The 25,075-nt window shown below is 42.2% G+C and overlaps 1 protein-coding gene across 3 annotated transcripts in view; it reads left to right on the forward strand.

Annotated features, from left to right (window-relative positions):
* Positions 1–25,075, forward strand: part of TANC2 (tetratricopeptide repeat, ankyrin repeat and coiled-coil containing 2) — a 386,861-nt gene that overhangs the window by 333,599 nt on the left and 28,187 nt on the right. For all 3 annotated transcript variants that reach the window (XM_061144314.1, XM_061144315.1, XM_061144317.1), the window contains 5 exons: positions 12,318–12,426; positions 15,501–15,623; positions 17,044–17,280; positions 20,599–20,784; positions 22,968–23,061. In XM_061144314.1, coding sequence (XP_061000297.1) covers positions 12,318–12,426; positions 15,501–15,623; positions 17,044–17,280; positions 20,599–20,784; positions 22,968–23,061 — 749 coding nt within the window. The remainder of the gene's footprint in view (positions 1–12,317; positions 12,427–15,500; positions 15,624–17,043; positions 17,281–20,598; positions 20,785–22,967; positions 23,062–25,075) is intronic.

Genomic DNA, 25,075 nt, shown 5'->3' on the forward strand with positions numbered 1-25,075 from the left:
ATAGGTGGATGGATTCTGCTTTCTAAAAGCAGGGATGAATTCAGCAAAGTGATAGATCATGGGAAGAAAAAACAGGGTTGTGGAGCTAAGTCAGCCCTTAGGGTTTGGAAGAGTTAAAGCTGAGAGAAAAGAGATACACCAAACACCTTTTCCTAATGCATGACCTTCTGATAGCATGATTTTGCTGTGATTTTCATTGATCTCTAATAATTGCAGAAATTTTTCTCATTTGCTGATAAATATTTTTCCTCTTTATTTAAACCAGTTTCTAACTCCCTGTTAGAATCAAGAATAAATTTTATCAAGAATCAAATTTGAGATTCAAGAATAAATTTGAGACACAAAACTCAAAATAATAATGGAATATTATTATTATTATTATAGAATACTAATATATTATTCTAGTGACCCAGGTCATGGTTTCATAATATAATGCAAGGGAATATTGCATTAAACCTAATGTGTATCTTGGAATGTGTCCAGTTTGCCCATGCATAATGGGCATGGCACGCATGCCATTAAACTTTACAGATTTGTTTCTCACAGCATAGATGATAGAACCCACATCTATTAGTCAAATAGGTAAATTGTTCCCATTGCTAAAACTCTCGTATCTTCAAAGATGGGTAACAATAATGTATTTTTTTTCCTTTTACAAGTCCGAAATTAAGTTTGGAAAAAGTTGGTAATCAGAATTCTTCTCCAAACCTATTTAAAACTGAGAGCTATTTATTTTTACTGTCATATAAACTCATGTGAAGTTTGCTAAGTTAATAAATATATAGAGAAGTAGTCCTGCTTATAAAATGGAGAGAAGGCATCATTTTAGGACCTTGACAGGCATGCAGAAGGGCCAGCTAATGAAAACACAGAATGGACTTGTACTCTTGGTTTCTTGATAGGTTTGTAACAAAATACTTGATTTTGTTACAAAAATAATATTGCTTCATATATTTAAATTATATATATATATATTTATATATATATATTGCTTTTTTAAAGTGGATATGCCCAGTCTAGCAATTACTGGTTAAAGCAAATTCACCTAAGTAGTTGAGCAGAGAAATTTTAAGGGAGATTTCTGGTACTGGAAGTAGCATAGGAAATAGAGGCTCATTTGTCCTGCTAAATGAGTCTCTGAAGCAACACTGGCTGAATGAAAAGATGGGAATCCCACAGGCTCTCCTAGATTGTCAAACCAAGATCCATGGCACAGCATTCAGGAGTTCCTGCCAGCTTAGTGGGATATGACAGCACATTTTGTTTTTTGGTGTTTGGAGCAACTTCTTGGCTGTCTCCAGACTTTCAAAAGCAGCTGGAGCTCCACATTTCGTAAAATCAACACCAATAGCCTTCTGTTCGCCCAACCATAAGAACCCACAGCTGTAAGGCATGTATTCACTGTGGCCATCAGCATATCCAGTTGCTTCTACCACCCAAATTTTGCTTCTAAGTGTCCACTTATTTCCACCTCTACTGACTACACCCTAGGCTCTCACATGGACTGGTTTAGCATCTTAATTGGTCCCCCTTTCAATCCATTCTCCACCAGCACCTGAAGTGATTCTTAAGAATATAAATCAGACCATGTAACCTCCTGCTGAAAAATCCTTCAGTGGCTTCTTTTTGTGATTAGAATAAAATCAAAGCCAGAGTCTTCAAAACCCTGTATTATACGAAGATAGCTTCTGCCTACCTCTCTAATGAAGTTCATTCATTCTCCCTGTTAGTCACAGTATTCTGGTCATAAATGGTCATCTGCTAGTTCCTAGAATTTGCTAAGCTCTCTTCTACCCCTGGCTCTTTGCACTTAATAGATCCCTCCGTCTGGAGCGTGCTGTCCCTCTGTCATCACACAGCATAATCTCTCACTCCTTCCAGTCTCAGCCTAACAGCTACCTCCTGAGACTTCCTCATGTCACATATCTAAGAAAGTCTTTCCTGGCCTTACTAGTCATAGCAATCTTCTTACTTTCTAATCTTTTATCAATGTATTGTCTGTGAATACTTGTTTATTGTCCACTTTCCCTTCTAGAATGTGAGCGAGCTTCATGAGGACAAGAACCTTCCTATCACGTTCATTTTGGTGTTCCTAATGATTGATAGAGTTCCTGGGACACAGTCAGCACTCAGTAAATATTTTGTTTAACAGTGAATGAATGAGTGAACAAAGAAGTGATCAGTTCAGTTGCTCAGTCATGTCCAACTCTTTGCAGCCCCATGGACTGCAGCACGCCAGGCCTCCCTATCCATCACCAACTTCCAGAGTTTACCCAAATTCATGTCCATTGAGTCGGTGATGCCATCCAACCATCTCATCCTCTGTCGTCCCCTTCTCCTCCCACCTTCAATCTTTCCCAGCATCAGGATCTTTGCAAATGAGTCAGCTCTTCGCATCAGGTGGCCAAAGTACTGGAGTTTCAACTTCAACATCAGTCCTTCCAATGAACACCCAGGACTTATTTCCTTTAGGAGGGACTGGTTGGATCTCCTTGCAGTCCAAGGGACTCGCAAGAGTCTCCTCTAACACCACAGTTCAAAAGCATCAATTCTTCGACACTCAGCTTTCTTTATAGTCCAACTCTCACATCCATACACGACTACTGGGACAACCATAGCCTTGACTAGATGGACCTTTGTTGACAAAGTGATGTCTCTGCTTTTTAATATGCTGTCTAGGTTGGTCATAACTTTCCTTCCAAGGAGTAAGCGTCTTTTAATTTCATGGCTGCAGTCACCACCTGCAGTGATTTTGAAGCCCAAAAAAATGAAGTCTGCCACTCTTTCAACTGTTTCCCCATATACATGCTACTAATTTTATTTAATTTAAAAATTTGAAAAACTTTTCACACACTTCAATAGAATACATCTTGTTCATTCTGTTACCATGCATCAGGAGAAAACAAAGACATGCATGTCAGCACACATCCACTGAACATATATTAAGTAATATATTCAAGGCTCTATGTTAAGCACTGCAGGGGATACACATATGAGTAAGATAGATCTGTCTACCGGGACTTACAGGTTAGTGGTTTTAACAGACACATTTATAACCAGCTATAATTTAAGACAGAGTGCTGTGCTAGAGGTACAAAGAAAGAACTGAGGAACGTGGAGAAAGAAGAACTGATTGATCTTCCTATGCCTGTTGTTGGTGTTTCAAACTGTGACAGTTTGATGAAGTCATAACTCTTCTGCCTTATAAGCCCTGCCAACTGCCTGAAGACTTCATTGGCAGAGGAGAGGCAGAGAAGTTTCCATTCTCCTAGGGCCAGTTCTGCCTTAATAGAACAGAAGGACATTAGGAAACCGTGGAGCCAACTGAGAGAAAGCAGCAGAGTTCTACCTGAGTTCTGTGTTTAAAAAGAAATGATGTCGTTCCTTCCATTTCTACAAAGGTACATCTTGGGCATACTGCTAGTCTTCTGCTTCCCATCAGCTCTTTCATTCCCACCTTGAATATGAAACAGCAAGACAAGCTGACTAGAAATAGATTTTGTATTCCAGTTCCATGAGAAAGCCACAAAAAGAGCATGCCAAGGCAGTTACTAACTGATAGGCTGAAGATGGAGGCAAGCATTTTTTTAAAGATGTGGGTGCCACTTGCAACAGGCCGACTGACTGTAAGGCATCAACCCCCAGAGTTTAAGTGCAGGCAGAATTTTTAAGATGAAAAAGATCAGGATTGTCAGTCTGTTCTCAATATTTGAGTTATAGTCACATTTGTTTCACAGTTGATCAGTGGCAACAGAGATGCCTGCAAATTCAAGGCTGAATTGAGTAGTGAATTAGAAAGTGGATCTGGAAGTCTTTGTATTGCTCTTCCTCAAACCCATCTACTTGGTATTTATTTTCATCCAACATCTATTGAACTTTACTGTACACCAAGGACTGTGCTATACACTAGAGAAACTTAGGTATTTAACATAACCCTTGACACTAAAGCCATTATCAAGGACGGTCAGCTACATAGCAACCAATAACAGTACCACAATACAAAGTACCATAGGAACCTAGACAAAGAGAAAGTAACTTTTCAGGAACTACCCTGGTGACCCAGTGGTTAAGACCCACCTTGCAATGCAGGGAACATGGAGTCAAGTCCCCAGTCACTGTTCAGGAAACTAAGATCCCACATGCTGCAATGCAACTTTTGAGCCCACGCACCCTGGAGCCCAAACCACAACTGGAGAGTTCATGCTCTGCAACCAAAGGCCCTGCACAACGCAGTGAAGATCCCACATGCTGCAACTAAGACCCAGTGCAGCCAAATACTTTTTTTTAAAGAGAGAAAATACTTTTTCAGAGCAAGTAACGGTCAAGTTCAGCCTTGAAGGATGAGTTGATCCCGTTTAGCTGCAGAGGAGCAGGAGAACACTCTAGGGAGGCTAGAGAGCGGAATGGCAGGAGGAAAAGCAAGTTCAAGATATTAAGTGCCCTTGAGGAATTGTGAGAAGCCATAACTAGAAAATAAGACATGCAGTCAGAGAATGATAGGAAGTGTCACTAGGAAAAAAGTCTCAAAAGTTTAAGACTTCTCGGTTTATTCTGTAGATAACAGGGAGTCTCTATAATTTTTGAGAAAAGAAGAGACAGTGATTAGATAAGTCTAATCAAGTGCAAAATAGCTCTGACAAGTAGTGTATGAAAGATGGGTTGCAGGAGAGACTGCAGGCAGGGAAACTAGTTACGGGTCTAGAACAGTAGTCTAGTTGAGAAATACTAAGACTGCAGTGTGAGAACAGAGAGCTATGTGGACATTTTAGAGATACTCAAAAGCACCTGGTCTTTTTTTGTGTATGGGAGGTAAGGGTGGAGGAATCAAAAATGACTTCAGAACTTATCTTGGATGATGGAAAATAGTGAAGCTGCTGACCGACATAGAGCATTCCGAATGGGGGAAGACTTCTAGCATGTGAAGGCAGGGGGAAGAACAGGCTTCTGGAGAGAGGTGAGTCCTGTTTTGGACATGTTTATAATGAATTGCCTCCAGGGGAGGGTGCACAAATGTGTTTAGAAATATGACCATGGAGAATAGGAAAAGAGAAAGTTGAAGGCATGAGGTTCTGGATTGAGTAGTTACCAGCAAGTAACTGACAGTAGAAGCCATAGTAACTTAACAAGGTCATCCAGGTTAAAGAGCATAAAGCAGAAAGTTTGGATGTATGGAAACAGAATAGGTTTTTTTTTGAACTGAAGTATAAATGTTTTATAGTGTTGTGTTAATTTCTGCTATACCAAGTATAGCAATACCTGCTATACCAGGCTTTAGATTGTACAGCCAAGTGATTCAGTTATACATATATGTGCATTTGTTTTTATAGTCTTTTCCATTATGGTTTATCATAGGATATTAAATATAGTTCCCTATGCTATACAGCAGGACCTTGTTGTTTATCCATTCCGTGTACATTAGCTTGCATCTTCGAACCCCAGCCTTCCACTCCATCTGTTCACCAGCCTCTTCCCCATCGGCAGCCACACGTCTGTTCTCTATGTCTGTGCGTCTGTTTCATGCATGCGGGCTAAGTCACTTTAGTCGTGTCCGACTCTTTGTTACTCTAAGGACCCACCAGGCTCCTCTCTCCATGGGCTTTTCAAGGCAAGAATACTGGAGTGGGTTGCCATGCCCTCCTCTGGGGGATCTTCTGTTTCATAAGTAGGTTCATTTCAGAATAGGTATATTTAAACACTAGAAGAAAATGGTGAGCCAAGTAATAATTTACAAGAGTAATATTACAGTTACAGAAACAAGAGAAAGTAATAAGGTTGTGAAATCAAAGATGAAGATTTTTCTGCGCTAGGTCTGATGTGATGAATATAATTTCTGCCTGTGTTCCATTAGCCAGAACTCGGTCACATAACCCCACTTGAATGTGAACGCAAGGTCCCTGGCAAAGTAACTGCTTCCAACCAACCACCCTTGACTGTGGACAGGAGCACAGACCTTTTGTGGACAGGTATTCATCTCTGCCCTGTAATTCTAATCTCACTAGTTCTCCCTAAATAATTCCCACATGTACCTCTATAATATAAAGACATTCCACAGCAGCACATGTTATTTCAGCCCACACTGTAAGATAGCTAGGACAGGCTTTAGATTGTACATAGTTGCTCACCAGCTGGCTGTCCCCGTTCCACTTTATCACATCCTAGCACCACACAGAAGAATATCAGAACACTTAAGTGTTGTTTCTCTGAAATGCTGAAGTGTTGTATATTGAACTTGCCCTCCCAGGAGCTGATGACATCTATGTGACCACACATAAGTGACTGACTAGAACAATGGAGGACCCTTCCATGCTGGAGATATTTGAGTACATTTGTTAGTACTACAGGTAGAGACTTTAAGATCACTTACTCTCTGGGTTGCTAAGTGAAAATCTATTAGAAAAACAGACATAGTACCATTGTATATTTTATAGTTGTATAAAACAAAAAAGTTGTATAATAACTGTTAGGCAACTTCCAAACCAGTAAATGGGCGGAGGCTAGGGATGGTGACTCTTGCCTTAGAAAGCCTTACCTGAGAGACTCCACAGCTCCGAATCCTTTGAGGCGCTCGGGCCTCAGGTAAGAGCAGCTCCTCATTGTCTTACCATCTGTAGTTGTCCAAGGGTGAACATCACTTGTCTGTGATAATTCCGTGTCAAGGGGCTGCTGAAGCCTGCAGCTGGAATTGAGATTGGATCTACCCTGTGTTATGCTGGGTACGACCTTCCCTGCCTTTTATTGGGAGAGAGGTGAGGGGAGAATGCTGGGGGAGGAATCTTCAACTCTGACATGTGATTGATTCTCGCCTAAAATATGTCAAAGCAAATCTATCTTGAATGTAAGGCTTATATCCTCCTGAAAATCTCTGATGGACATGAGAAATTCATATTCCTCCTGTTAGCTTAACTTTTACCTTACTTCTTAGGATCTGGTTAGCTCTGTTCTTGTCCCCAGTCTCTGCCTGAATTGACAGTACCAGGTTTTCCTGCACAGCTAACTGTGAATGGCACTCATCCCCAATCATTTTCCCCTGATCCATGGGCTTCCCTTCTGGCTGTAAAGGTAGAGTGAAGTTAGGTGTGGAAGGGCAAAGATTGGAGTTAAGGATAGGGTATCACGTTTCACCGTGCCGCACACTTTAAAACTCTGAGCACACAGTCATCCTCTTACGTGTTTGAAGTCTTCTGTGATTGCTGTTCATTCCTTTAGTTTAGCACTGTGCTAGTGACTATGGAGGATATAAAAGAAATATAAAATACTTTTACTTAGTATCTCTCACTTAATTCCCACCCCAGGCCTGAGAGAGAAGTGTTACTCTCCCTATCTTACAGAGAGGTTAGAAAGCTTGTGCAAAGCTGAAAGCTTGAAAGCGACAGAACTGGAATTTGACTTCATTTCAGGGATAAGGAAGCAATGTTGTGAATGCAGATAAGGAGTCTGCAAGGTGACTGAATCACAAAGTGACCTCATTATATAAACTATGTGGAAATCCTAATACTTCTACCCTCACCATGGCCACCGCCCACTGGTCTTTATAACCACATATGAGCTCACATGAAAGTCAATTTTTATCACCATCATCTATAATTATAGGGGGAAACACAGTTGTGTTCAGTCATACGTAAAATGTCACATAGACTCTGGCTCTCCCTATTTCTTAACTGCTGTCTCCCAAAATGCTAATCGAAAAATGTCAAAATCAACAGTTGCCGATTTTGATTGTAAGAATTCAGATTGTGTACTATAAAAATGAACGTACTCTTCTTTACGTTTTAATCTTATCAATGTGGCAGTGGAGCAAGGTTTCAGAAGACCCTGGGTTCTCATCTGTTTATGTCCTAGCCACGTGAGCTGGAGTCTGTTCTTCAGTCTTGCTGAGTCTCAGCCATTCTACCACATTAGTAATATTCACACCTGTGCCCATAGTAAAGGTGTACAGGGGAATCTAAATAAGTGCTGTAGTAATTTTGGAAACCATAGGTAGTGTACAAATGTACATTTGTACAAAAGGGACTGTTATTCATTCACTCTGCAAGTATGGACTCTTGTTAGCTCAGAGAACATATGTGAAAAAGCATAGCTTCTGTCCTCAGTAGAGTCTAGCAGGAAGACTGATGTGCAGACACACACAGTGCATGGCTGTAGCAGGTATAATGGTGGAGCGGTGTGCTAGATATGTCAGAGCCTCAAGGAAAGAACTGCTGACCCCGTCTGGGGGACCAAAGAAGACTGCACAGAGGAGATGCTGTGAACTGAGGCTTGAAGACTGGGAAGTGGTTTACCTGATGAGTTACAGGCAGAGGGAAAGCATGTTTGAAACTCTAATTTACTCCATCTGGAATTAGAAGTACAAGGTTAGGAGGTGAAGAAACAGATAAGGGACAGATTATGGGGAGGCTTTGAATACCATGTTTAGATTTACGATTTAGAGTTTAGATTATGTAGAGGAGGAAATATAAAGCCATTGAAGGATTTTGAGGGGATTTGATCAGGTTTCCGCTGGATAGGTATTGGTACGAGCTGGGGAGGAGGCCGTGGCAAGAGTGAAGCTCTTGCAGTTATCCATGAGAGGTGATGTCCAGGGAGGAGAAAACGACTGCTTGGTGTCACGCCTGAGCAACTGGAGGTGTTTTTTTTTTTTTTATTAATAAGCCTTAGGGGATTTGGTTTTAAGGGAAATCTTCAACTTCAAACAGCCATCGTTTGACAGGTCATTTGGAGGTAGCGGAATCTGCTGGCAGCTAGAGAAGCAGAGTAAATCTCAGAGAGCCAAAGCCGGGAGTCAAGGTGAGGGCTGCCTCTGAAAGACGAGTAAACGGGGAATAGAGCAAAGAAGTTATGTAACCGAAGGAAAGTGGAAGAAAAGCACCAGGGTAGTTAGTGTCTTAGATGTCAAAAGAAGAGAGAGTTTCAAGGGAAACAGTCCATAAGACCTAATGCTGGATGGAGAAGAAAAAAACAGGAAAAACAAAAGATCAAAGGCAAAAAGAAAACCAATTAAGAGGCTGCTGGTGATCTTAGAGAATACTGAGGCTAGAAATAGGGCTCAGAAGTGAGCAGATAATAAGAAAAATAGAAATAAATGTAGACAAGCCCACATATAGACCCATTCAGACTGGGTTAGCCAGTGACATCGTAGTTTGTCAGAACAGTAAGGTATGAATGGGAATGCCAGCATGTAATGGAAATTGCTATTTTACTTTTCATGTCCTCAACACCATAAGCTTTGAGTCCAATGAGCTGATCCGAATCATTCTTTCATGAATAATACAACAGCTTGTATCCAAAAAGAAGGAAACTACAGTTGTCACCATCTTTTCCTTGACCTGTGTGGCTTGCTGTTTCTCCTCTGTGCTTGATCAACAATAACAAAAGGAAGCGCTGTCCTGTGGGTGGCTGCAGTGCATGCTGGAAAGGTGCAGAGGCATCTTCCCAGGGTGTCTTGGTCACGGTGGTAAAGTGAAAGCACTGGGGCAGTCAGGTCTGTGTCTACCTGACAGCTCATGGCCTTGCCCTGAGCTTTTTCCTTAATCCTCATAGGCATGGGTTCTCCTTAATGGCCTGAAGCATAATTGATGGATCAGAGGCCTGTGTTCAGGAGTTCTTATCTCTATGGACAGTCAGAGATGAGTCATTTAAAGTAATAATTCTTATACCAGGGACGCTGCAATCCTTTCATTGTTAATAACCAGATAGGATTTTGAGAACTTACGTTAGGGCGCTTTTATAAATGGTTCTCATTAACTTCTGTTAAAATAGCCTATGAACTACACTGGGCTTTCAAGGGCTATGTAAATGTTCAGTAGCAATTTCTGGGTTTTGTGAGTGCAAAATAATTCCAGGCTCATACCTTCAGATGATGGGCTTCCCTGGTGGCTCAGCTGGTAAAGAATCCACCTGCAATGCAGGAGACCCCGGTTTGATTCCTGGGTTGGGAAGATCCTCTGGAGAAGGGATAGGCTACCCACTCCAGTGTTCTTGGGCTTCCCTGGTGGCTCAGCTGGTAAAGAATCTGCCTGCAATGTGGGAGACCTGGGTTCAATCCCTGGGTTAGGAAGATCCCCTGGAGAAGGGAACGGCTACCCACTCCAGTACTCTGGCCTGGAAAATTCCATGGACTGCATAGTCCATGGGGTCTCAAAGAGTCGGACACGACTGAGCGACTTTCACTTTCACACTTACACCTTCAGATGACACTGATGATTCCATGCAGGATACAGTTGTCTGAGACATTCTCTCAATGAAGTAGCTCTTTCCTTTATGGTCAGCCTTATCTAATCAAATAAGATGACCTGGTATCCACTAGAATCCAGAAATTCTATGAAGACAAAGGTTAGAACATGGTAGAATTTCTTTTTGAAGCTTTATAGGATGATTCCCACCTAAGTGGGTAGCCGTTCCCTTCTCCAGGGGATCTTCCCCACCCACGGACTGAACCCAGGTCTCCTGCATTGCAAGCAGATTCTTTACCATCTGTGCCACCAGGGAATCCCACCTAAGTAAGATGGAGGTTGTCTCATTTTCTGTTCTCCAGGTTCTTTACTGAAACTTTATTTATGAAGGAAGAAAGGAAGGACTTGTTTGTTTTTTCAGGCTTCAGTTTTAGACATCTTCAAATGTTAAACCTGGCAGCATAGCCAATGTTAATTGTGAGAGAAGATCTTCCAGTAGACATTTGGGCCTTCTCTCAAGTAGATGTCACCAACAAAAAATTCACTTGCTGTTTTTCCTTCTGTTTGATGAATTTGGTGGACTTGAAACTGAGATCACAGTTTGATTTCCCTCCTTTGTGACACTCCCGAGTGAAAGGAGTAAAAGCTGGGTTATCAGTGGCACACAGAACTCTGCTGACTGCTCACCTGATGGGGAGTAGAGAGACAGTTGTCACTCTGCAGTGTTACAGTTCCTACAGACTATAGCAGTGTGGTAAGAGGGCAGAACCCGGAAGTGACCCAGTGTCCTTTGTTTAATGTCTAATCTTGCTTTGTGAAAAGTTTATTGAGAATTTTTATGTGCCACACACAATGTTTGGCACTGTGGAGAGCATAAGCAACTCGAGATTTCTGTCATAAATGTAAATAGAGAGAGATATACAACCCTGTATTCATACATATACTTCACATGTATACACATATATTAATACATTCACTTACACTTAAAAGAGTATATCATTAGGATACTTCAAGCTGGAAGAAATAGAAAACATCAACTCAAATGGATTAAGCAGTAAGGAAATTTATCACTTCATATAACAAGGAGTCCAAAATTAGGACAGATTCCGATGCTATACAGTTCAGGCCCAGGCTCCATGTTTTGGCAGTTCTCTTAACTTAGCCTCTCTGTTGGATTGGTCTTCAGACCAGCTGAGTGTGTGATTACAAGAGGCCTGTGGCATTTCTGAGCATCGTGGGCAGATAAGACAATGTGCAGAGGCAGAGAGAAGGGTTTTCTGTTTCATGAACAGATTGGAGATTTGTTGGCAAGCAGATGGGGGCTGGGAATGATTGCTGTCAGGAAGCTTACAGTGTAGTAGAGGAGAGGGCTTGTAATAGTGTGGTAGACCCTGTACTAAAGGTATATACAGCCTATGATGTAGCACCAGAGAGAGTACTCCCTTCTCAGCTGGAGAAAAAAAAAATGCTAAAGAGAAGGAATAGAGGCTTGGTAGAGGCTGATCAGAGAAGACTTCCCTTGAGGAGGTTTTTAATGCAGTTTGGGACCCAGTGAGTTTAAGGTGCCATTGGACCTCTAGGTAGAGAAATCCAGTAGGCAGTTGGATGTATATTGAACTAAAGCTGAGACGTCTAGATAGAGGAAAAGGTAACAGGGTTTGCTACTGCTAAGTCACTTCAGTCGTGTCCGACTCCGTGTGACCACATCCCTGGGATTCTCCAGGCTAGAACACAGGGTTTAGGTGGTGGCAGAGGCTCTTGAGGATGGATGAGCTAATCCAGAGGACAGACTGGGACCAAAAACAAGATCCTGAGGAAGCAACACTGACATTTAAAGCATGGGTGAAATAAGAGGAGTTGACAGAGACAGAAAATAAAAATGGATCTTTTAATGCCATCTGTGTGTGGGAAGGGTGTAAGCCAACTAGAAGTGACATTTTGTGATATTCACACGTGTGATTTGGGTAAAGGACCAGGAAAAGCTCGGAACCTTTCAGAACCATGACTTGCCCAGGAGCAGGTGCCCTTCCCTAAGAAGTTGGGTGAACAAGACAGAGTTTCACTGGAGGTATGGCTCGATGTGAACAGTCCTCCACCCACAGGAGAGTTGGAGCATTAAATTTCCTAAAATGAGTCTCTCTCTTGCAGGAGTGGTCACACATTACTTGCCTTCTGGTTTTCCCGCCAAGAGGGAAAACTAAACCGACAGCAGACAATTGAACTGGGACATCACATCCTCAAAGCACACATTTTTAAGGTAATTAAAGAAATTGGAGGCGTTTTTCTTTCCATTTCCAGCAGGCGTTCCTTTAGCACTGTGTGTATGAAGCTGCCTGCTATGTCAGTGTGGTCCCTGAAATTAGTTTGTTGCAGAGTTGGTCCATCTCCTAAAATGTCTGGCCTGTTCCTCCCTAGGACTTTGGAAAGAAAACCACATTTGTCATCCCCCAGTTCAGTGGATTGCTAGGCTTTCCAGGAAATGTACATGTATAATCATTTAGGTAAGAAGCATATAGTTGTGTATACTTCATACATCAGAGGTCCCCGACCTCTGGGATCTAATGCCTGATGATCTGAGGTAGAGCTGATACAATAATAATAGAAATAAAGTACACAATAAATTTAATGTGCTCGAATCATCCTGAAACCATTCTCCCCACCCTAATCAGTGGAAAAACTGTCTTCCCCAAAACCAGCCCCTGGTGCCAAAAAGGCTGGGAACCACTGTCATGTGACCTGCTGTCTCCTGAAAGGAGTCATACAGCATTAGTTATAGGTTTTCACAGTATTTTTTAAAAGTCTCTGAGAGCAGTTACTCTTTCCATGTTCTTATAATTGTCTTGATGATTTTAATATTCCTGGTGCTGTGAATTTCAAACTCTTTTCTCTAGAACCAGCTGTAACCTTCCTTTAAGCTACTCTCCCCATCCTGTTTTGAAATTATAATCCCAGTTTTTCCCCTGAGTCGTTTCAAAACTTCTAAGAACTCTAAGCATCAGCTTTCTTTCTTCCAGCATCCACACAGCTGGGATGGAGATCCCATTTGTTTGTTTATTCAGTGCTTGCTGAGGCATTGTACTTGGGATACAAAAATCAAAAGTATATACAGCCCCTAATCTCAAGGAATTTATAGTCTAGAAGCAGTTGTGGGACAGAGCACAGAAGTTGAGGAAGAAATTTGTTCTGGTTTTTCTAGTCTGCAGTTTGCTATTGCATCTGCCACCTCCAATCCCAGTCTCTTCAGACCAATTTTGCTGCCTCTGGACTGAGAAATGCAGGGATTTTAAATAGTCCTCTGGCTTGGACTTCCCCCCAGAGATACTATTAAAGATAAAACAGTTCTCTTCAGAGAGAGAACAGCATGAAGGGCAACTTTAAGAGCCTAACGAATTCTCCCCAGCATATAAGCACATAGCTGGGGAAGGCTTTTCATCAGATGGACAGAATTGAAGCCTACAGTGACAAGTCCTATATTTGAATCATAATTGTCTATCTAACAAATCCTTGTACCCAAAAATGACCTTACCCAGTGACCTTACTTAATGGGAGCAGAGTGAGACTATTTTAACAGGCAAGGTGTCTCATTCCATCTTCAAGTGGACCAAAAAGTGCCTGCCACTTCTACAGACTCTGAGGTGATTATCCTTCAGTTAGATGGGAAAATAGCTTCTGTATTAAGCATCATGACTTTAATCACTTAGGCTTTTAGCATCACCTTCTGCCTGGGATCAGATGCCAAGAAGTTGATGACTGTCTGTATGCCCTGCACCCTAAAATAAATACCACATGAAACAGATAAATGATATGAAATTTCATTTGATCACAGGTGACTATATCCAATACATGGAAACCAATATTTACTTATTTTTTTTACATCCCTATGACTTGTTTATTTTATAACTGAAAGTATGTTATCTCCTAATCCCTTTACCCACTTCATCTTCCCCTCAGCCTTCTCCTTCCTGGCAGCCACCAGCCTGTCATGGAGACCTGCACTTAAATCGTACACTCCTGTCATTGACACAGCGTTATCTTATTTTGCTGCAGACGACATGGTCGCCTGAGATATGACTGGCTCCCTGTGTGTTTCAGGCCATAAATACTAGGGTGTATAACGTGTGGTGATGATATGACTGTAAACTGAAGAATGTGGACTTGGACCATGGTTTTCCTAATGCTGCACTTTTCAGGGTCCTTTAAATGCAGGGTGCTCCCTACTGATTGACTTTAGCTTCTCCCAGACCGCTAGAATTCTCAGTTCCTATCATCTGAGGGTCATGAAAAGGCAAAGACAGACTCAGTGCTTATAATCAGCACCACTTAGAACTGCCAGTCAGCAGTAACATATAGTCCAGTTTCTATTTCTTTCCAATTAGTTTTAAATTTCCCTTATTTTGTCTTTGTTCCTGAAGAATTGCATATGATGTTATTAATTACCTTAAAAATATAAGGTTGGGGGTCTGTAATTCTGGATATTTGGTATATTTATACAGTTATGTAATTATTATCACTATTAGTACATTTCCATCACCTTAAAAATAAACCTGATGGACCTCCCTGGTGGTCCAAGTTAAGAATCTGCCTGCCAGTGCAGGGGACATGGGTTTTATCCCTGGTCCAGGAAGATCCCACATGATGCAGAGCAACTAAGCCCGCACTCTGTAGCTAGAGAAGGCACCACAATGAGAAGCCTGAGTTCCACAATTGGAGACTAGCCCCAGCTTGCCACAACTAGAGCAAGCCCTCATGGCAAAAAAGACCCAGCCCAGCCATAAATAAATAAACATTTTTTTAAAAAGAAAGAAGAGACTAAAAGTCTGTTCTGTACATCTGTGTCTCTTTTTCTGTTTTGCATATAGGGTTATCATTACCATCTTTTTAAATTCCATATATATGCGTTAGTATACTGTATTGGTCTTTATCTTTCTGGCTTACTTCACTCTAGGGATGGGATGGAAAGGGAGGCGGGAGGGGGAATCGGGATGGGGAACACATGTAGATCCATGGCTGATTCATATCAATGTATGGCAAAAACCACTACAATTAAAAAAAAAGAAAAAAGATAATAAAAAGTAAATAAAAAGAAATAAGAGAGAGGTATTGAGTAGGTTTGTTGTCACAGACTGCCGAGGTAAATACAGTTTAGTTAGCTTGTTCCTACAGGACCAGTCTGTGTCCCCCTCAGTAGACTGGCTTTGTTATGCCGGATATCGTTAGAGCAAGACTCTATTCTCATTTGTTAGTACCACAAACCTAGAGGCTCGTAACTTACTGCTGAGGGTACTTTTTAGCTGGGCTGATCCCTTAATTGTGTCTCTGTTTCTTTTTAAGGGTTTGAGTAAAAAAGTTGGCGTATCATCCTCCATCCTCCAAGGCCTCTGGATCTCCTACAGCACAGAAGGTCTGTCCATGGCGTTGGCATCTTTACGAAATCTCTATACACCAAATATAAAGGTAAGTGCATCTAAGTTACAGGCAGATTGAAGAATTAACTATGAAAGCATAAAACTCAGAGGACATTTAAGGAGTTATTTGATTGATCTTTGACTCTTCTATTAATTAACCTTTTATTAATAGTTTGATATATTTTAAATCATTACATTTTATTCTGTGAGTTGAAAACCAAACCTGTTGATCTTCTGTAAGATGAGTCTGATTTATAGAATAAGTCCTGCTCCTTCTAGGGAGTAAAGCATTCTTAGATCACTTTTGTTTCAGTAGAAGTTCTTCTGACCAACAGTTCACTTAGTGGAGACTGCACTACAGTATGGGTGGTGTTTACTCTAGTTCCTGGTAGTTTGTATAAAGGAGACATGTCACATCCATTTCCAAAGGCAAGGTATTAAAAAAGGAACAAATGAAGATTTTAACATAAAGAAGTTACTCACAATGCCTCGTGAATTTTGTAACCCAGAGGTTGATAGCATTCTCTCACGTGGGTGGCAGGAGGGCTAAGGTACAATATATCTCAATAAATGATGCTCGTTATGGAAACTAAGAGCATCAAGAGGGGGGAATGAAGAAGGAATTCATAGGGCCTGGACTCCATCTCAGGCCTGTCTGTGCTGATCGTGTGCGGCCACCTCTCCAGTGGACTCTGAACTCTGTGCTTAGCGCCTGTGGGAATGACAATGGAAGGATAAGACCCCCCCTCTGGGCAGGGGAATCTTGAAGAAGAGAAAACAGACACTAATCACCCCTGCCTCCGGACACTATCTATCAGAATGTAAGCACAGGCTTATCGGTTATTAACTATTTGGAATGTAACTGTGGGCTTATTGATTATTGACTGTTTGAACACATAACACGTGAATGATGGGGTTATTGTAGTTGTATTTACCCTTCCTTTGTTTATGTAAGTCTCAAGGGAATTGGGGTAGTGGGTTTGGACGCGTGCACATGGGGTATAAAAGATTTTCACAAATGCTGGTCGGGGTCCTTGGCTAAGAGGAGACTCTGCCTTGGGCCCGCCGGTGTAATAAACTGCACTCCACTAAAAAAAAACAAAAAAAAAGAAGTTACTCAGTGTTTCTGGGCACTTATCGAGGGGTCCTAGGTGACTTAAGGCTTCCCAGGTGGTGCTAGTGGTAAAGAAGCTGCCTGCCAATGCAGGAAATGTAAAAGGTGCACGTTCAATCCCTGGGTCGGGGAGATTCCCTGGAGGGGAATACATGGCAACCCATCCCAGTGTTCTTGCCTGGAGAATCCCATGGACAGAGGAGTCTGGTGGACTGTGGTCTGTAGGGTGGCAAAGAACTGGACACGACTGAAGCAACTCAGCATGCATGCATGCAGGTGACTTAAGAAAAGGTGACTGATAGGATATAACTGATATGTATGTGAGTATCATTTCTGTTTGTTTTCTTATGACTAGGTCAGCCGACTGCTGATTTTGGGAGGTGCCAACATTAATTACCGAACGGAAGTTTTGAATAATGCTCCAATTCTGTGTGTCCAGTCTCACCTCGGTTACACAGAAATGGTGGCCCTGCTCTTGGAGTTTGGGGCCAACGTGGATGCCTCCTCGGAAAGCGGCCTGACCCCCCTGGGCTATGCCGCGGCGGCAGGCTTCCTGAGTATCGTGGTGCTGCTGTGCAAGAAACGGGCCAAGGTAACTGCTGCCCGGCGCTGCGGCTGGTTCTTCCCTCCTGTGTCTTTCTTCCTGTCTCAGACTCGTCCTTATCTCCTGTGTTGCCTGAGTGTAGGTAGAATATGCATCAGATCCTATTAGGAAGCAGATCAAAGGAAGAACTGGCTCTGATTACATCCTACTGTTTGCCTGCTTGCCGTGGGCCAGTTCCAGGCTGCCTCTGGACACAGTTCTAAAACTTTTGAGAGATGCTTAGGAAACCGCATTTATCAGCAGCCACAAAAAGTCCCTCGCTCACAACTAAGAAATTCTCTCCTGAGCTCAGAGTGAGGAAAGCGGAGTCGGGGAGCAAAGAGTCTGCACTGTGAGGTCTAATCTGAATGGCGCCTGCAAACTCTCAGCCTTTCATGTTAGTCGTGGACGTAAGAGCAGAGACCAGGCACCCTCATCTACCCTTAGAGGCACCCTCATCTACCCTTGGAGACACCCCTGTAGACATCGGAGATGACTGTCTGACCAGAAGCACTCAAAAGGGTTTCTGTTAGTGTATTTTGATTCTCTCAAAACATTTCTTTAAAATATATTTGCTTTATAGTACCTCAAGAGCCGCTGGTAATGATAAAACTCAATTTCAAAATATTGATGGAAAAAAAAAATACCAGGGGGCTTCCCTGGTAGCTCAGTGGTGAAGAATCCACCTGCCAATACAGGAGACACGGGTTCAATCCCCAGTCCAGGAAGATCCCACATGCTGCAGAGCCCCTCAGCCCATGTGCCACAACTACTGAGCTTGTGCCCTAGAGCCTGGGAATCAGAACCACCGAGCCCATGCGTTGCAACTGCTGAAGCCTGTGTGCCCTAGAGCGCACGCTCCATAATAAGAGAAGTCACTGCAATGACGAGCCCATGCACCACAACTAGAGAATGGCCCCTGCTCTCGCCGCCAGTAGAGAAGAGCCCACACAGCAGTGAGGACCCAGCACAGTGAAAGATAAAATTTTTAAAAATAAGCATTTTTTAAAAAGGAGAAATGCTGGTCTCAAAAATGTAGACATCTATGGAACATTTTATTTCCATTCTGAAAACAAACCGAGGATTTTGGTGGGTTTGCAATGAACTGTAAATAATATGCAACCCTGACTAGTCATTGGAAGGACTGATGCTATAGCTGAAGCACCAATACTTTGGCCACTTGATGCAAAGAGCCAACTCAATGGAAAAGACCCTGATGCTGAGAAAGATTGAAGGCAAAAAGAGAAGACGGCAGCAGATGATGAGATAGTCGAATAGCATCACTGATTCAATGGACATGAACTTGAGCAAACTCCAGGGGATAGTGAAGGACTGGGAAGCCTGGCATGCTGCAGTCCATGGTGTCATAAAGAGTCAGACACGATTTAGCAACTGAACAATAACATAAATGACCTAATTCTGAGGTGTCCAGTGTTCTTACCAGGGAAGAATTGGGTCTGTCTCCCAAGACTCTTGAGAGCTGGGACCTGGGGACCTCAGGGAAATCCCTGAGCTGTAAATGCTAACTGTGACACAGAAATGGCCCACCTATAATGTCCTTGTCCTTTGGATAAACACCTCTAGAAATAGCATGATAACTTATTATCATTATCAGCCTTATTATTATTGCTATAAATTCATATTCTAATCTCAGTTAGGTCTTTCCTGTTGCTCAGCTATCATTTTATTTATTTCTCATTTTCCCCAGGGCAGATACATACATCATCTATGATCTTCTTGAGACCCTGTCAAAACTCTTTTGCCCTCCTACAACTACCAAGATTGTGTTTATCTCACTGTTCCTCTATCTCAAAACTCTGTTAATCCTTACAAACTTACTTTACTTCTGCCTCAGAGAAGGCAGTGTTTACCTTCCTTATCAAAATTATTGCCTCCTGTATACATATATATACACATATACATATATAGGCACATATACACAAATACACATATGTATACACACACATAGGCTGCACCACAAGGCTTTTGGGATGTTAGTTCTCCAGCCAGGATTGAACCTGTGACCCCTGCAGTGGAAGTATGGAGTCCTAACCACTGAACCACCAGGGAATTTCCCACCTGTATTTTTTAATCTCAGTATGTTGCTCTTTCGCTAACATCATTTCATTCTCTTTCTAAATTCATGGTACATTTCTTCTTAGTTTCTACAAACCTACAAATGTCTTCTCTAACCCTAAAAGAGAGACTTTCCTCTCTCCTAACCAGAAACCACTATCCCATCTCTTCCCGCCCACATCCACTGAGCCTGTCCTAAGAGTCCTCTCTACTTGCTACCACTGCTTCCTTACTGCTCCTTAACCTCTTACAGTCTGGCTTCCATGAGAGAGGGGAAGCAAGTCATCAAAATCGTAAACTTTGGCGTTAAGCACAACATGTTCGAAGCCTGCATTGACACTTGCTTTCTATGAGGGCTTGGACAAGTCATTTGATCCCTCTCAGCCTCACTTTGTTCATCTAGAAAAAGGATGAAGAGCACCTTGCACACAGTAGGCATTCAGTAAACATTTGCTATTTGGATGGCTGGATGGAACTAAAGCTGGAGAGAAACAGATGCAGAACTTAGGCTTCACTTGCTCTAAATGAACACTGGAACATACCTTGCCCACCTGCCAGGAGAGGCTGTTCATCTATTGAGACTTGTGGCTAGGGACCTTCTGGTAGCTTGTTCTTAATCAGGCTCCTCTTTCAGCCTAAACCTGTAACCAACACCACAACTGTAAAAACTGCTGCTGGAACGTAGTCTAGCATTAAGTTCCAAGTCCCTCCAGCCATTTTGGCCAAATCGTCAAGATTCCACTCTCCCATTCGAAGAAAGAAGTGGCATCTGCCAGAGCTTAGTGGTTAACTGTGTGATTCATGACATGAGATACTTTGTTTCTTTGGAACACCAGAAAATTTAAGCTTCAAGATGTTTTTCTTCCCTTTCATGATTTCAAAGACAGTGTTTTGTGCCAGTAGAGCTTATAAGCCTTTCAGATTTGAGTCTGAAAAGACCTATTTGAGGACAAAGGAGAGTGTACATCAGGAAAGCAAAGCTGGAGTTTGGGGTCGTTTGGGGCATATTTTTGGTTTCTTTTGATGTGAAAACAAAAGCCTGACGTTATACAAAGAGAGTCTCCCCAGAGGAGCATCTACCGGAGTTGTAGCTCAGTGAAGATCTAGCCTGAGTAAGAGAATATCACCTGAATTTTCTCAGAAAGTGGTCCAAGGAATATGGGAGAGGGTGAATCTTCGTGGTCCAGACTGTACTCACTGGGGAGGCAGCCACAGGCTTTTTCACACAGGTTTCTCTGTCCCCTCCCGCAGGTGGATCACTTAGATAAGAATGGGCAGTGCGCCCTGGTCCATGCCGCACTCCGAGGTCATCTGGAGGTCGTCAAGTTTCTAATTCAGTGTGACTGGACAATGGCAGGCCAGCAGCAGGGGGTGTTTAAGAAGAGCCATGCCATCCAGCAGGCCCTCATCGCTGCAGCCAGCATGGGTTACACTGAGGTAAGAAAGCAGCCAATAAGGCTTGGGTTGTTTTTCGTTTTTTTTCAAGCTATGTCTTGAAGGAAACCAGGGGAAAAATAGTTGCATTATTACAAAATTGCCAGGTTAACATGAAGTAGCTTTTTGGTCATTGGTCTGAGAAATAGGTCTGAGAAATATGCCAGGGTACCTAGGATGATGTTGGAAAGGACCTTGGGAATTATCTAATCTGATTCCTCCTCATCTTCCACCCCTATTTAACACTGGGCTCGGGGGTTATTTCTTGATCTTTGTTCACATGGGTGGGCAGAGTGGAATAGGGAGTTGGAATGTCAGAAGGACCAGGTTTGAAGCTCAGCTTTCCTCCACATTGGCTCTGGGCAATGTAACTCATCTCTTAGAACCTTAGTCTCCCACCAGTATAGTGAGGCTTTCTAATAAATTCTTTTTTATAAGGTTGATATGAAAGGTGCCTTGAAAACTGTTAAACACTGTGCAGATGGTATTTTTGCTAAGTTGTTTATTAATAAAAGTAATGTAGTGGCACAATATGTGGAATTGGTAGTGTGCTAGGAAATGTTTAACAGTCAGCCTTGGAGAGGGGAGTAGAGTGCAGACGGAGTGTTTTGTGTGTCTGTGTTTGTGTGTGTGTGTGTGTACATACAGACTTAAATTTATTATAAATTTACTGATATAAAAAAATATGTCACATACAGTTTACAAGTAATAATGAATTGTGTAATACTCTTAATTGAATGCTTTTGTCAATTTTTGCTAAATTTATATCCATACCCAACCCTGTGGTTACAACTCAACTGTGGTTTGATAAATGAAACTGCACCCGTTTGCTCTTTTCCCAATAATTTTGTCTTTAAATCTGGTGTGTGATTCACTGTCAAACTACATTTCACCCTCATACAAATTATATTCATTAAACTGGAACCTCTTTCAGCTTTGGCACTAAATCAAATCCTGATCTGCAAAATTTGCCAATTTCCAGAGTATAGAGTTTGAGCAAACTCCAGGAGATAGTGAAAGACAGGGAAGCCTGGCATGCTGCAGTCCATGGGGTCACAAAGAGTCAGACACAATTTAGCAACTGAACTACAACAGCAAATACCCCCACCATGACTGATTTCAAGCTACCTACACTGAACACAGAGGAGCACACCATTATGTAGAATTGCCACCATGCAGACACAGTCAATATAAATAACCTCACAAGCATAGGTAATAGTAAAATGTAATTTAATAATTAGGGAGTTATGAGATTTTGTATTTTAACCTATTGATGTAATTTCTTTCATTATTATTTAATTTTTAATTTTTTTCTCTGGTGCTTAGTTTGTGGGATCTTAGTTCCCTGACCAGGGATCAAACCTGGGCCCTGGCAATGAGAGCACTGAGTCTTAACCACTGGGCCACCAAGGATGGGCCACCCATCATTGCTATTTAATTGTTTTTAAATCCCTCCCTGTTATTTAGTTTTTAATAAACAACTTTGTTTAACAACCAGCTTGCAAGACTCTGAAAAGTGACGAGTCAGCTTTCATGGGCCAGGACAAGCTGGTTCACACTACATGGGATGCTTCAGTGAGACAGCCACCTCTTCCACTGACCTGATATGTCCCCACGGGAATATTAAGTAAAATTGGAACTTTTACTATCTGTGGAAGGTTGTTTAGCACTCCTTACAGTCAGATTCCTGAAAACAGAGCTATCACTTGCCTTTGTTGTTAGCAGGCTTTCTCCTTTCACTGTCCCCAAACAGTCCTTGTAATTCCAAGAGATAAAAAAAGAAGATAATAGCTCTACTCTGAAAAAGTACAGGCCCTCAGTTTTCTCCATATTTATTTTCTACTTTTTGCTTATTGATTTTTTTTCTCCTGTTTATTTCTGGTAGTTTTATTAGGAGGAAGAGGGATTGCTTTTTTAACTCAATGTGATAAATGTGTAATTTTTAAAAATCACATGCTGTATAAATTAATTGTGTTCAAGGGAAACATGTAAACTGTACCTGGTAGAATGAATGCTCATCTTGGCAGCTTTGCACTCTTTTGTGAGGACAATCTGTTCTGACGCCTATGGTGTGCAAGAGAGAGAGTGGCACTGGGTTATCCAGATATCTTCCAACCTCACAGGTTCACAGTATCAGTGTATAGTTTTCCACCTGAACTTCGAGCTGACACAACTTCTTGTTTCAGATTGTCTCCTACCTACTTGATCTTCCAGAAAAAGATGAAGAGGAGGTGGAGCGAGCACAGATCAACAGCTTTGACAGTCTCTGGGGAGAGACAGGTACCTCTCGTGGACAGCTTTTTCTTCTCTCACGAATGTACTGTGTTTGTATGGAGACACTCTGCATCTCACTCCCAGGTGTTTTCTCTGCCAGACCTTTGGCAGTCTGTCTGTCTTATGGCTCCTGTACTGGAGACCAGTTCAGCCAAAGTAAAAAGTCAAGCAATTTCCTTCTTTCAATCCTCTCTCCCTTTGGATGCACATGCCATTAGCCCTGGAGTCTTCTTTCAAACAAAACTTTCCCCGCTCTTGTTTCCAAATATTTTAAAAGACTGAAAGTTTCCTCCCAGTGTGCCAAACCAGAACAGAAAATAGTTGTGGACTTTATGTGTGTGTGTGAGAGAGAGATCCTTGTAATAGTTAGGAATAAATATTTCCCCTGTAGTTATAAACCAAGAAGTTAAATTTTTATTGACACCTCCAGCTTAATGAACCAAGTGTTACCATGGTAGAGTGAGTGGTACCTGACCTGATTAAACTGATACATCACGAGAACAGTTGGTATCAGGGTGCAAAATGAAGGTCCTGCCCCCCGTAGGGTACAGCCCTGCAGTCTCTCTGCGTCTGTAGCAAAGCTATTTCTATATTGCTTGGTACTTACTCCATAAACAGAAGCATCTTCCTTGTGTCCTTTGCAGGAAATGTTTGTTGTCTTTCCCCCAAGTCTAAACTGGAACATCTGGAAAAACATTAGTAACCTTTTATGTGTTTTTACGAAACCAGGGCAGTGAAAACTGTAGTGTCGCCACAGAAATGTGTCATATTTGCCAGGAGAAGGAGACCAGCATTGAGACGGCCAATTTAGGGAGGATATTTTACTAAACAAGAAGGGGGATACATTTTGGTTTGGGTCAGAATGTTATTAAAAATCAAAGAAGATGCTTGAATTCACTCCAAATTTATAATTACCTATTGAACTGGGATGTTTCCACAATGGCAAAAATCTTACATGGGTTTCATGGCTTCCTCAACACCATGTGGAATGGTCCAAAGCTCAGGAATTTGCTTCTCAAACAATCCTTCCCTCTGTCAGAGCCAAAGGGAGCAGATGCCAGGCAGCTGCAGCTTAAGAGCCCGTGACAGATTAAAGGAAAATGTGCAGCTGGAAACAGCTGCTGTCTCCGGGGCTCCACCCTGAGGGAAGCCAGAGGACACACTGAGGGGAAGGGGCTGGCCGGGACAACGGCCGTGGTGTCCTGAGACCCGGAGCTGTGGGAGGGGCGTGATGGTTCAGGCCCCATCAGTGCAGCCTCCCAGAGTCTCCCGTTCTGAGCCACGCGTGTGTGACCACTGTGGAGGGCAACAAAAGTAGCGGCCCAGTGGTGATAATGGACAGAAATTACAGACTAACAATCGCCTGCCAATGCAAGAGACATAAGAGATTTGGGTTCAGTCCCTGGGTCGAGAAGATCTCCTGGAGGAAGGCATGGCAATCCACTCCAGTATTTCTGCCTGGAAAATCCCATGGACAGAGGAGCCTGGCCGGCTCCATACAGTCCATGGGGCCGCAGAGTCAGACATGACTGAAGCAGCTTAGCACGCAATCATGGTGATGACTATGACACATATTCTAGTGCTGTCCTTGAAGGAATTCCTTCAGAATGTTCAAAAAGGGTGTGAACTCAGACCTTTTGGGGGGAATTAACCCTGAAATGGAGTTTTAACAGGAAAAGTAACTTCCTGAAAAGGAAGTTTAAACCATACTACATCCATTGCCAAAAGTAAAAAAACATACAATTAAAAAAACACAACTCTTGTAAAAATTATGAAGAGAAGAACAAGATCCGTGGTTGCTAGGTGTTGGGGAAAATGGGGAAGGGTGAATAGGTGGAGCACAGAGGATTTGAGGGGCAGTTAAAACACTTCATTTGATACTGTAACAGTAGATACAGGTTATTATACATTTGTCCACACACTCACAGGATGTGCAACACCAAGAGTGAGCCCTAATGCAAACAATGGACTTTGGGGTGATTATGACGCATCAGTGTACGTTCATCAGTTGTGACAAATG

The sequence above is a fragment of the Dama dama genome, chromosome 5, assembly GCF_033118175.1.
Source record: "Dama dama isolate Ldn47 chromosome 5, ASM3311817v1, whole genome shotgun sequence".
In the NCBI taxonomy this organism is placed as follows: Eukaryota; Metazoa; Chordata; class Mammalia; order Artiodactyla; family Cervidae; genus Dama; species Dama dama.